This window comes from Pan paniscus, chromosome 10 (genome assembly GCF_029289425.2).
Source record: "Pan paniscus chromosome 10, NHGRI_mPanPan1-v2.0_pri, whole genome shotgun sequence".
NCBI lineage: Eukaryota > Metazoa > Chordata > Mammalia > Primates > Hominidae > Pan > Pan paniscus.
Window position 1 is genome coordinate 5758309 of NC_073259.2, and position 12717 is coordinate 5771025.

The 12717-nt window shown below is 39.0% G+C and overlaps 1 protein-coding gene across 1 annotated transcript in view; it reads right to left on the reverse strand.

Annotated features, from left to right (window-relative positions):
- Positions 1-520: 520 nt before the first annotated feature.
- Positions 521-12717, reverse strand: part of KDM5A (lysine demethylase 5A) — a 118047-nt gene continuing 105850 nt past the window's right edge. Inside the window, exon 28 of the mRNA XM_008973823.6 lies at positions 521-12234. Within this exon, the coding sequence (XP_008972071.2) occupies positions 12028-12234 (207 nt within the window). The 3' untranslated portion in view covers positions 521-12027. The remainder of the gene's footprint in view (positions 12235-12717) is intronic.

Below are 12717 nucleotides of genomic sequence, written 5' to 3' on the forward strand. Positions count from 1 at the left end.
AACCTAGTCTTGCTAGCTTTGAGAAAGCAAGTAGCCACGTTGGGAAAGCGCAGGGGCCAAGGAACTAAAGGTGACCTCTGGCCAGTGGCCAAACAAAATCTAAGGCCTTTATTCCGACGACCCAAAAGGAACTAAAGGCTGCCAACAATCACATGAGCTCAGAAGTAGATTCTTCCTCAAACTTCAGATATGACACAGCCTTAACCACCACCGTGATGACAGCCTTGTGAGACCCTGAAGCAGGGTACCAGCAAAGTTGTGCCCTGACTCCTGACACAGCAATTGTGAGGCAATAAATGTGTGTTGCTTTAAGCTGCTAAGTCTCTGGTAATACTGTTATGCAGCAGTAGGTAACAAATACAGTAAATACTGAATGTATACACATTTGTAAAGCTGTGTTTGCACATTAGAGGTTTTGGAATGACTATATGTACACATGCACAGACATGCAAACCATTTAAGAAACTTAAATGTAGTCAACAGAGCAATAAAGAAACTTGGCATTCTTCACACCAATCAATTCAAGATGTAACAAAGATTTAATATAAAGCATAAAAGTTTTAAGCAAAATCATGGAGGTATTTTTATTACCTTGTAGTGGGGAAGGTCATTCTACACACGTCGGGAAAACCAGGAATTATAAAATCAAAGAGATTAAGTTTACATCATAAAACTTAACTTTTATAACAAAAAAAACTATAAATAAGGTTAAAAGACTAATAATAACATGGTAAAAAATTTGCAACACAAGACAAAGAAATAATGTCCTCAATATACATAGCTCTTAAACATCAAGATTCAGTATAATGCAAAACTATATAGCCATTAAAAACAATACAAATCTATATCTATGGTCATGTACAAATGTTCTCAGGATTAAGTGAAAGAAGCAAGTTACAAAGCAGTACATAGAGTGTGATCTCATCTATGCAAAGGTGTACATAGTTGTATATAAGCGTATGTAAATATGCACAGAGTTGTCTGAAAGTAAATCTTAACTGGTCATTTTGGGGTAGATTATTTTTTATTTATTTTTTTAAAAATGTGCATGCACTATTTGTTTTTTTAAGAAAGAAATATATTTTCCAAAAAAAGTTTTAGAAATGTTTGTGTACCTATGAAGCAAAAGTCCATTTATTTGGCAGAGAAGTTAATCAGACAGCAAAACCTCTAGTGAAGAAACACCACTGTGAAAGATAAAGGAAAGTAACTTCAAGGATGGAATCAACACCAATACGTGCGATCATTACTGAAGACATCATCTCAGGGAGAATGCTCCTGAGATATCTTCCAGCACTATTCATTTATGAGCTAAAGGGGAAAAAAGCAAGACTGGAGATGTTTTAAAATAACTTGGGGACAGAATGGGAGGCCATTTTGAATATGATACTAAAATGTATAAAAGGAAAGAATGGTCTATTAAGTTCCATTATCAAATTAATGATCTTTGTCTTACTGGTGATAGATGCATTCACTGTATGGATGGGAGTCATAAATATGAAAATACGTAAAATACTATATATAATCTTTAAAAATCATTATTTCTCATAATGCATTTAGAATTATGGTTCTCAACTCTGGCTGCAGAAAAACAAAAACCTGATGTTTAGGTCTAGAAAAGACAAATCTAGAGATACTCAGATTAATGGCCACCTAGAGCTGGGAGTAGAAACAGGGAGTGACTAAATAGACATGAAGTTTCTTTTTGGGTGATGGCAACATTCTGGTTTGTATGATGTGGTAAGGGGTGCACAAGTCTTTAAATTTACTAAAATCATATATTAAAATAAGTGGATTTTATGGTATATAGATTATACCTCCATAAAGCTGTTCAAAAAAACATTGATACTTGGGCTCCCTGTGAGATACTTGCAATTAGACTGGTCTAGGATGGGAGCGACAGGGATGGTTTGTTTTTGAGGCAGCGTCTCCCTCTGTCACCTAGGCTGGAGTGCAGTGGCGCGATCTCGGCTCACTGCAACCTCCGCCTCTACCGGGTTCAATTGATTCTCATGCCTCAGCCTCCTGAGTAGCTAGGATTACAGGCGTATGCCACCATACCTGGCTGAATTTTGTATTTTTAGTAGAGACGGGGTTTCATCATGTTGGCCAGACTGGTCTTGAACTCCTGACCTCAAGCAATCCGCCCACCTAGGAACACCTCCAACTGTACAAATGGAATTCTAACTATGTTCATTGTGAACTCTGTCTTGCCGGGGTGATTACAGACATGTATAGTTCCACCTTTCAGAATTGTAGGTTAAAAGCTAAAAGGATATTTTGAATATACACTTAAGATGGATATGAAGTAAGTTGGAATTGTCCAGATAAGTCCAAGGAAGAAAGTGAAGGGATTCAAAGTTATAGCACATAAGAAAAAAAAGACATTAAACCAGAGGAGTTAGGGATGAGAGGTGGAGAAGTAGAGATAATCGCTATCCTCAAATGTTGTAAAGCTGCCTAACAGAGATGCAACTCAACTAGTTTTTCATATTCTCAACCAGGATTGATGAGGCTACAGGAAGATAGATTTCAGATCGATCTTCACAATAATCCTGTTCTAGGCGTTGTGTCAGATCCTGGAGATATATTCTACAGTGACTATATTCTAGTGGTCCTCAAACTTTGTGTTCATCACAGTCACCTGCAGGGCTTGTTAAAACGCAGGTTGTTGGCCCCATTCCCAGAGTTTCTGTTTCAGGAGGTCTAGGGTAGGGCCTCATAATTTGCATTTCTAATGAATTCCCAGATGACGGTGATGCTGTCCATGCAGAAACCTCACTCTGAGGACCAGTGTCTAGTCTAAACGCTATTAGAGCTCCAAGAAAGGACATCTTATTCAGATTAGATGGAGAGGAGCAACCTGAAGGACTTCTCAGAGGAATTTGGGGATGAGCTGAATTTTGAAGAATGAGAAGGTAGTAAGGAGAAAAGGTAGATGAGGTTATGGCAGTCCAAACACAGAGAACATTAGGGGAGCAATAATGTATAGGAAGGAATGAAGGCATGAAACAGCATTCCTTCAGGTTATCTGTTGCATGTTTACTCTATGCATTGTATTGTTCCAGTTGCTGTGTATGGAGGGATAAAGGAAACAAAACCTCTGCTCTCATGGAACTTTTACACAAATATGCCATATATGGCAAAGTCCCCTAATGGAATAGAACAGGCCATTGCAAGAGAGAACATGGGGGCCTCTGAAGAGATAACATTTAAGCTGACATCTTAAGAATGAGCGAGCTGAGACTGTTGAGAGATGCTGGTGAAAATAACCAGGAAACCATGAGCCTCCAGCCTAGCTGTCAACCACCCACCCACCAATACCCAAGAAGTAATGAAGAGAAAGGCCCTGTCTCAACCAAGGTCCAGAAGCACTATCAAGGTTCCCAAGACAACCTTGAAAGAGAAGGGAGCCCTCCAAGGGAGTTCCAGAAAAAAAAAAAAAAAAAAAAAAAGCCTCTACAAAAAAGACCACTGCCTCAAGAAAACCTGAGGAAGGGAGCAGGCCACACTATCCGGCCACTGTGACCAGCTGAATGAGGAACTCAATCAAAATGCGCCACAGGAGGACCCAAAGAGTGAGGAGCCTCCGCCATCTCCAGCATCTCCCTGAGAAACCAGTAATTTCAGGGCAAAGCCAGAGACCTATGAGCTAGCTGAGAAGTCTCCAGAGGTCTAACTCTAGAGAAATAGCCAACAGAGTCTAGAGTACGTTTAACATCCCACAGGGTATGCCCACGGTGATGAAAATAAGACTAATACAATGGACTCTGGTGACTTGGGGGGAAGGGTGAAAGGGGGTGAGAGAGAGAAGACTACACATTGAATGCAGTGTACACTTCTTAGGTAATGGGTGCACCAAAATCACAGAAATCAGCACTAAATAACTTACCCATGTAACCAAACACGACATCCCCCAAAAACCTATTGAAATAACATTTAATAGGTTAAAAAAAATACAAGTGGAAATGTTTAACAGTTGATTAAACAGCTCAGAAACAACCCGTGGGCAAGTGATACTTTTATTCAAATGAATAAAAGTAATTGGGAGTGGACTGGGGCACCCATGTTATATAGAGAAGAGCCCCCAATTACACCACTTCAAGGGGTAAACAGAAAAGGAGGCTGATTAAAGAGCAGCTAAAAAGAAGAAAAATTAGGAAACGGTAGTGGCCAAGAATCCAATGGAGGGGTTTTTTAAAGGAAGTGGACAACAATGTCATACTGAAGAGAGGTCAAATACAAATGACTTCTAGCAATATGGAGTTCACTGACTTCAGTAGGGAAACTTTCAGTGAAATGAGGGTAGAATCCAGATTACAACTGGCTGAGGAGTGATTGAAACCTAAATACAGAGAAGAGGTAAGGCTTGGCTACAAAGAAGAAAAAGAGAACAGGAAACAGAGACAGGTTTAAGGGAAAATATATAGTTGAGCGCTCCTATTTAATACAGAGCTTGAAATTATATGCTAAATGAGAGATACTGAAGATAAAGGGCTGATTGATAGAACAAGGTCTCTAAGGAGTTACAATGGGATAGGATTCACTGATTTGCTCATTCACCTATACTCTCATAGTGTTGACCAGAGGACAGACACCTCTTCTGGGACAGATGAGGATGATGATATAGATAACTAAGGAAGAAGCTTAGAAGCTCTCCTGTTAGGTTCAATTTACCTGTTAGGAGGGTAGGCTTCTGCTGAGGCAGCAGAGGTGACAGGCTGAGTATTTGACAAGAGGTGAAAATCTGAAATAGTCTTTAAGAACGGAAGAGGCTGGACCGCCAGGGCTGCTAAACTGCTTCAAGAGCCTGCCTACTTGAGTCAATCTGTGGTGCTACCAACCAATGGTATATACTCAGTAGCATGCAGCAGCCCATGAAATCAAAGAAGTCAGATGGCCAAACTGATCCACGGATAAGGTTCTGCAGAGCCAGAGTGACAGGCCAGAGTCTATGCTAAATGGGGAAGCGGTAAAGCCAGAGTAAACTGACAGAGAGGGGGGAAAAAAAAGTTGGTTAAGGAATTGGAGGCTTCTTGAGGTCAAAGAGTAAGTATACTGAGAGGAAGAGATTAAAGGAAAAGACATTAAAATCATAGAATACATTAGACTGTACATTTCAGAAAATAAATTTCTGATGAGTCCGAAGTGTGGACTTAAAATTGGTTTGCTAAATGGAGTAAAAAATGACTAGTGGAGATGGAGGTCCAGAAATTGTTAAGGTCATCCATGACTAATGAAATTGCCCACAATGATGGCAGCACCAGGGAAAGAGATGCCCATCATCGAAGTCCCCTCCATAAATGAAGAGTAGTAACCAGAGATGAGTGAGGAGGATAGATGGTGCAGCTCAACAGCAGAAGCCTCAAAATAGAAGAACAATGGTGTAGCAATGGCAATCAAGAATACAGGGGCAACAGACCCTGTAATCCATCCATTTACTAGCAGTAAAGTGAGAAAATGAACACTCTCCACTTGAAATAGTCCTAAGGTAAGTATGGCTGAGGGAGAGTCAATTTCCAGTTAATGAAAAACCAGAAAAGCATATTTACAAAGGAATAGGGAATGAAAATCTCCATAATGTGAAGAACTGGCAAGGACAGCAGCAAAGGTAAAATGAATTGAGGAAAGTAGGTAACAATTTGAGGCCTGGTGACTGGATGGGCTTCTGTTTCAGATGGCAGCAATGCATTATAGGGATGAGAAGCAAAGTGAATCAAACCAGTCTCTCAATGTTTCAACTGAACTCTGGAATGAGATGTTTCTATGACAAAACCAGTCCTGGGAAGTGACCAAGACGAGATGAGTTTGAATTGTTATTCAAGGTTCCAAAGAGAACATCAGTGATTTGCTGTTTTGCGTTGTCAATGAAGTTTAGCCCCAATTAGAGAGGATGGTAGGGCTAGGTCAGAAAGACTAAAGCTGCCAGTGCCCAGGTGGCCTACTGGTCACAACAGAGCAGCATAATTTGCAGAGGGAAGGGGCCCGTAGATGACTGAACGTCTAGGCTAGGTTTGTCAAAATGTGTCTAACACTCTCACCTTACCTCCATGGAGTTCAGCACTGAATGGAATAGAGATGCAGACATGCTAGCACCAGGGCATAAGTGAAAGTGCTTGAAAATGCTGCAAAATTCAGACTCCAGCAGAGGGAAGTCTATAGGCGAGTTCCAATACATGTTAGTGATCAATACTTAGATTTTTCTAAGAGATAGTCAGTACAGACACTGTATGTTCTGTCCTCAGGAGTGCCGAATCAATTTTTCTCTCATTAAATGGGGATTTGGACTATACAGCCTCTATTGTCGTCTTTAAATTCTGTAACCTTTTTAAGGAAGAAACATCCTTAGAAATCATCTATGTCTTACCCTGTCAAGGGGAGGGTTATAACTTTTTTCTTTGTCACTAACTTGCATATGGTAGGAAACCAAGGTCCACAACAGATAAGCAACTAACATAAGGGGCCAAACATAGAGCTAAAACCCAAATTATTTTATTCCTAAATCCAGTGTTCTTTACATGATGTAATTCTAAGATTTTCATCGGGGCTTCTGCAAACCTTTTTTGAAACTAAAGGACATTCTGATTTCATCCTACGTCCCTGACAACTTCAAAAGGGCTCCTCAATACAACGTGGGCCACGGAGCCATTTCTAAGGCTTCTTCTTGTGGTGCCTTTTCCCCCCCCACTGACAAGATACACAACCTAGCTCCAGAGATCAGGCTAGGGAAAAGCTTTGCCTAATAAAGAAATTTCATGGAACTTTAAGGAAATATTAAATCAAGTCTTTCTTCCTACCAAAGTAGAAATACACTTTACAGAACATACAAGTGAGAAGGGGTGAAGAGAGTGAAATTCCAAAATCACTCTAGTTTATTCACATAATATAGTATTTGACTCCATTCTTTTGTACTGTTCCCTACTTTTACAATGTGTAAAATGTTTCACCATGTTCCAATTAATGGTTGAGCTTTAAATGAAAATATTCTGGATCTTCCATTTATTGGTATCAACCACAATAGCAAGACCCCCAAGAAATACTTGATCTAAACTGGGAGGGTCCAACACAATTCTTTTTTTTTTAATGGACTTGCCACCTTAAGAAACTTCAAGTGTATCTTTTTGTTGGCAAGAAAATTATTTCCCAAGAGGTAATCAGATTCCCCTCCCTGCCCCCGCTCTTTCAACCAACCCTCCTCCTAACATAGACATACAGAGTTACACATTTCATGAAACTGAGGCCAAGTCCACTGCAAGCAGAGTCTTAACATTTTCAGAAATGATCCGTCCTTCATATCTGCATAAGCTGGGATCCTTGGCAATGGGGAAAAGGTGCCATTTGCTTCTCTGAAGTAACTTGGGGTCTGAATTGGTTGTGAGCTTTAAGAAGCCAAAGAGAAAGGGAAAGCATTTCCTTGTTTTCCCTATTAATGGTTTGTTGCAAAGGGATAAACTTCTCAAGAACCAAAAGTGAGGAAATGTGTTGGTCATCACTGGATTCTTGCTGGAAACAGAAGGCAGGTGAAATCTTCAGGAATCACTTCACACTCCAAAAACACTATTCTCAGCAATGATAATAGGCTAATCACACCACTGATCAAATTATTTTGGCTCCGTTCTTTATTTTATAGTTAGCAAATGAAATTAGAAACTGCTTTGGCACAGGTCAAAGGTGGCTCCCATATACTCACTAGTTTTCCTCAGGATTATCAATACTCATTATCAAAATGTACTTTTGCTTGGTTACCACTTAAAGTTGCCACCAATGTAAATGACAGGGGTTGGGGTGGGTATGGGTGTGGGGAACCTGAGCATACACACAATTTTTTAAATCTTTTAGATGTAATGCAATTAACCATATCTAATATTCTTTTAGAAAACACAAGAAACACAAAACATGCTCAAAGATCAAGAAATCGAGTTATACTTTTCGTAAGGCACCACCAATTACCCTGATAAATTGTAAATAAATATGTAAGGGAATAATCAATAGGGAATCTTGAGGTTTTACAAGACATTCCTGTTTAGACCACTTGGAGTACTGCAAAAGAAAAAACAAGCAAGATACAGCTTTCATAACCCATCATATCCTTGCCCAGTGCACATCATTTGTTGCATAGTGGTGACTGGATATGATCCAGGCCAAGACAAGACCAAAATTCAAAAAATACATTAACAGCCATTCTTCCTCATACTACAGTAGGAGATACCACTTGGGACATTCATATCCAAAGAAATAATGGTATGACTTAAAAAAAAAGGAATTTCAAAGGGAGTACTTAAGGACCTGCTGTAAAAGCAACCTTCTACACACATATGAAGCTAATTCACATGTGAAACTTTATTAAATCTGGTTATATGTGGGACTTCAACAGCTCAATTTTTCCACAATTTACACTTTTCAAATCCCACTCCAAACTGTCACTTTCTCCCTTAAAAAGTGGATAAACCCATCTTTTGAAAGACAGGCCTTCTCAGTTTTTCTTTTCATCCTCCTACTGTAAGTACTGGCTGATATTCACACACATGTACTACAGAATTAAAATACTGACAAGCAAGTAGTTTCTTGACGTGCACGAATTGCATCCAGAATCCAAAAATTAAGAAATACAAAAAGACATTTTTTGGACACCTGCTAAAGACAAAAGTACAGAAGAACAGAAGTAAAGCACAGGTAAAATCATGCTAATCTTACAGGTCAGCCTTTGTCCTTTTTTAAAAAAAAAAAAAAAGAGAGAGAGAGAGAGACAAGACAGACAGACACAGTGGGTCTCGCTGTTGACCAGGCAGGACTCAAACTCACAGGTTGAAGCAATCTTCCCACTTCAGCCTCCTGACTACAGGTGCACTCTACTGCACCTGGCTGCCATGTTTTTTATTATTAAAGTACATTATGGGTAATCACAGGTTTAATGTTTGCCGTTTCCATTATTCAAGGTATGACATGCAATAATTTATAATTTTACTGAGGCACAAATTTGAATCATGCAGGCAAAGCTGGTGTGCAGCAGCTTAGTGAGGAAGTCATGCATCTACACATCAACATGGCTTTGCTGCAGTACCTATCAGGAAGCAAAATAAACATCTGCGGAAGAAAAATCTCCTGTCTTCTCCCCCAGCCAGAAAGCTAACTACTGGTGCTGTATTTGTACTTTTAAACTTGGGGATCTGCATAGTTCTAATGACTTAGCTTTTAAGAATACCAAAGGCCTACCATTTTTCCATTTTTCTTTCTATAACCTTTGCCAAAGTTAAAATACTAATGATGAAGAATTGCAACTTCAGTTGCAGTTTAGAGGAGATAAGGGTAGAAAGACATTTTAAATCATGTCTTAATACAAAATATTACAATACAGAAGGGAGCAAGTAAGTAATTTTCTCTAAGTGAAAATAATGCTTTGTATTAGAACACCAACATTTCTTTAAATAGATGAATCTTGTTTCATTAATTCCAAAACCGCAGATTTGTGTATTTTTTGTTTTGCCATTAATTTCTCCCTTCTGTTCTTCTCAGCCTTGGTCTAAACCTGTGGTCAAGTCATACCAAATCCTCCATGACTGTCAAGTAAATACAGAAAATCCCACAGTATCAACGAAAAGACATATTTAAGTTTCAAAACGTCAGAAGGTGACAGGAAGCTATTCATACTTTCTCAGCATCCTCATGACTCTCCACTGATAGTGGAATAGTTAATGGATGATTAGGAAGGAAAAATAAAAATTTTAAATGTATTCCAGGCATCTGTCACTTAAAATTACATTCAATTTTTAACCCACAAATATCTGAAGACTTTTACAAAGAAGATCAACAGGCAAAAAATATTGTGCTTTCTTGTATAACATCAACCAGAGGAAATTCTTAATTGATAATCATTAGCTTAGCAAAAGGAAAACTTATGAAATCAGTTAATTAGTTACCTTGCAATATCCATTGAAATCTTCGATCATACACAAACTTACTTCAGATGAGACCTCAAGACATATGCACAGCAACACTAACAAACCTCTGAACAAGTCAAAACACTCAAAATGTTATACAGTATTAAGAATGAATAAAAAGTAGGTAGTATGAACTTCAGAGAAAACATTTACAGAAATTGGATTTTATAAGAAAACATCTTTTTTTTTGTAAGATTCCTTTTGAGTTAAATCTCATACCCATTCGAACTGTAACTGGACAGTACATTTCACTTCTAGTTACTAGAAGACAGTTCTTTAAAAGAGACTGGGGCAAAAAGGGAAGAGGAGACTATAAGCTGTTGCTAGGTCCACCCCAATCCCCCCTTTAAAAGGAAAACTGATGAATTTAAGTCAAACCACAGATTTTTTTAAACCAAAATGAAGACACCAGACAGTGATGACAAAACACTATTTTTAGTCATTTTTTTTTTGTCCTTTAAAAAAAAATTAGTCCCCTTCTAATAAGAGTTTACATACAGCTTACCTAATACCTTAAGAAGAACAGAGAACACAACAGGAGGGAAGAGGACACAGCACCATAGTTTCAAACATTCACACACAAAAGAAAAAAGAGCCAGCACAGACTAGAGTGAGACCAAGTTTCCCAACAGACAGGGACAAGTCCCAACACACAAAGGACATATAATTATCTATATGAACAAAAGCAAAATGGAAGATCTGGTCAGGCTGGGATGGAGGAGGGAGTGCTAACTCCTTGTACTACAAAGAAGGAACGGGATTTATTTTTTTTAAAGCAAAAAAGAAAAAGCAAGCCCCCAAATGGATTTTTGATGTTGAAACTCTGTCATATGCTGCTGGTAACAGTAAATATATATATTTATATATTCATATATGTATATTAAAAAAGGAAAAATAATCTATGTATAGAACAGTCAGTAGTCAGAGACATTTAGAAAAAAGTAAAAACAAGTCCTTTTTTTTTTTTAAAAATGGATTTACTAAAACAACTTCATCACCCAGAGGTACTACAACCCCACATCCTCTGATGAAGCCATGGTGTTATTCAACAGCATCTGCTGTGGGCCGTAGTTAGAAATCACCAGTGTTGGAAACAGCAGACATTGGGGTCAGGGCTGCAAGGCAAAAAGCTGTTATTTGCTGGTCTTGCTCATGGCCATGCCTGAAGCCTGGTGTCTGGAATACTTGTGAATGAAGTTTTCCCCGAAAAGCATGCATCACTGTGGCTCAGTAAGATAGTACGACTGGTCATCATCGTCATCTTCTTCTCTTTTTTTTTTTTTGGCAGAAGCCTGGATCCATGTACCTGCTCTTCCCTAAAATGTAGACCCAAGACAGCAAGACTTTTCAAAGCCAAAAAACGGCTCCTTGCCTTGTAGTAGGTTCTTCTCCTCAGAATCCAATCTAGTCAGATTTCTGATCTATATGACATCCTCATCTTACAAAGATAAGGTGACCTGCCCCAGCTTGTGAGAGGTTCTCCTATTTGGGATGTTCTTCTAGCACAAACAAGCACAAATCGCTGAGGTCAATAGACTGTGATACCATTCCTTGACGTCTAACAGAAATAACTTTGGCCCTGTTACTCCTAGTTGTATCTTTAGGGCATTAAGTACCAGGTAACAGTGGAAGGAAAGTGGTACTCCAATCCCTCTCCAACTATCCCAATGAAGGAGATCCAAGCAATTAGCACCTTCAGTTGGTGCTGCTCCTAAGTTGTAAGCCTCTAACTACTATCAGCTGGACAAAAGCCACATCCTATATGCCCTGTTAGCACACCAATGTATTAATACTAACCAGCCACCCTAGAGCTCAATTAAGCATCTGGCCTTAATGCAGTAAACCACACTCAAAGGAGACATGAAATATTGGCTGTTGTACCAAAGAAGACACCCTCTGCATAGATATGTTGATAGAGAATGTAACCCACAGAGTCCATGCAAAGAGGAAGCCAGCACTAAGGGGACTTTCTCTGAAGGCCATTCATCTTTGGAAGCAACATTCCAAGTGGATATAAACCACTCTACTTGATGACTAAGGTCTCAATGTGGTCCATGTCCCCCCATGTCCCAAACTAACCAAGCATCTGCTAACTGGTCTCTTTAAGATCCTCCATTGGTAGTTTGTAGCTCATTATGAAGGAAGGAGGTGGTGCTGGACCTGGGCTAACTGGCCCCTGCTTCTTTGCACAGTTTATACAGATGTAATCTTCATTTTCAGCCATTTCTGGAGATACACCCACACAAACTTGATGAAACCACTCATCACAGCCACCATCACATTGTACCCAGTCTACCTGTAGGAAACAAGATTGGGGAATGTTTAGGTTACATAAACATTAAGCCTAGAATAAAAGCAAACCAAAGAGCTTTCTTGGCTTAAACGATAGCAAACAACTGGGATGTCTAGATAGGCAATGACTTCTTATGGGGTTATTTTTTAAAGAAAGAAGCTGAGAAGTTAATACCCCAAAATTATATTTCACCATAGTGTGTCCACAAAATTAGGCCTCTTAGGTACTCCATTACCTCATGAATACCTGGGGCTCCTTGTGAGGCAGAAACATGTTTGAGAAAAATTTGACAAAAAGGGAACTTCTAATAGAGCAGCCAAGTAGTTTTAGCTAATATTAACAATTTCTAGGCTCTAAGACAATGCAATTATCAATCAAGAAAGGAAGAGTACAACAATGTGAAGGCAATCCTGTGTATTAGCTTTATTTCAAAGAGATAAGCCAAAGTACTAAGAGCATTAAATACCTTTTTAGAAAAGCAGTCAC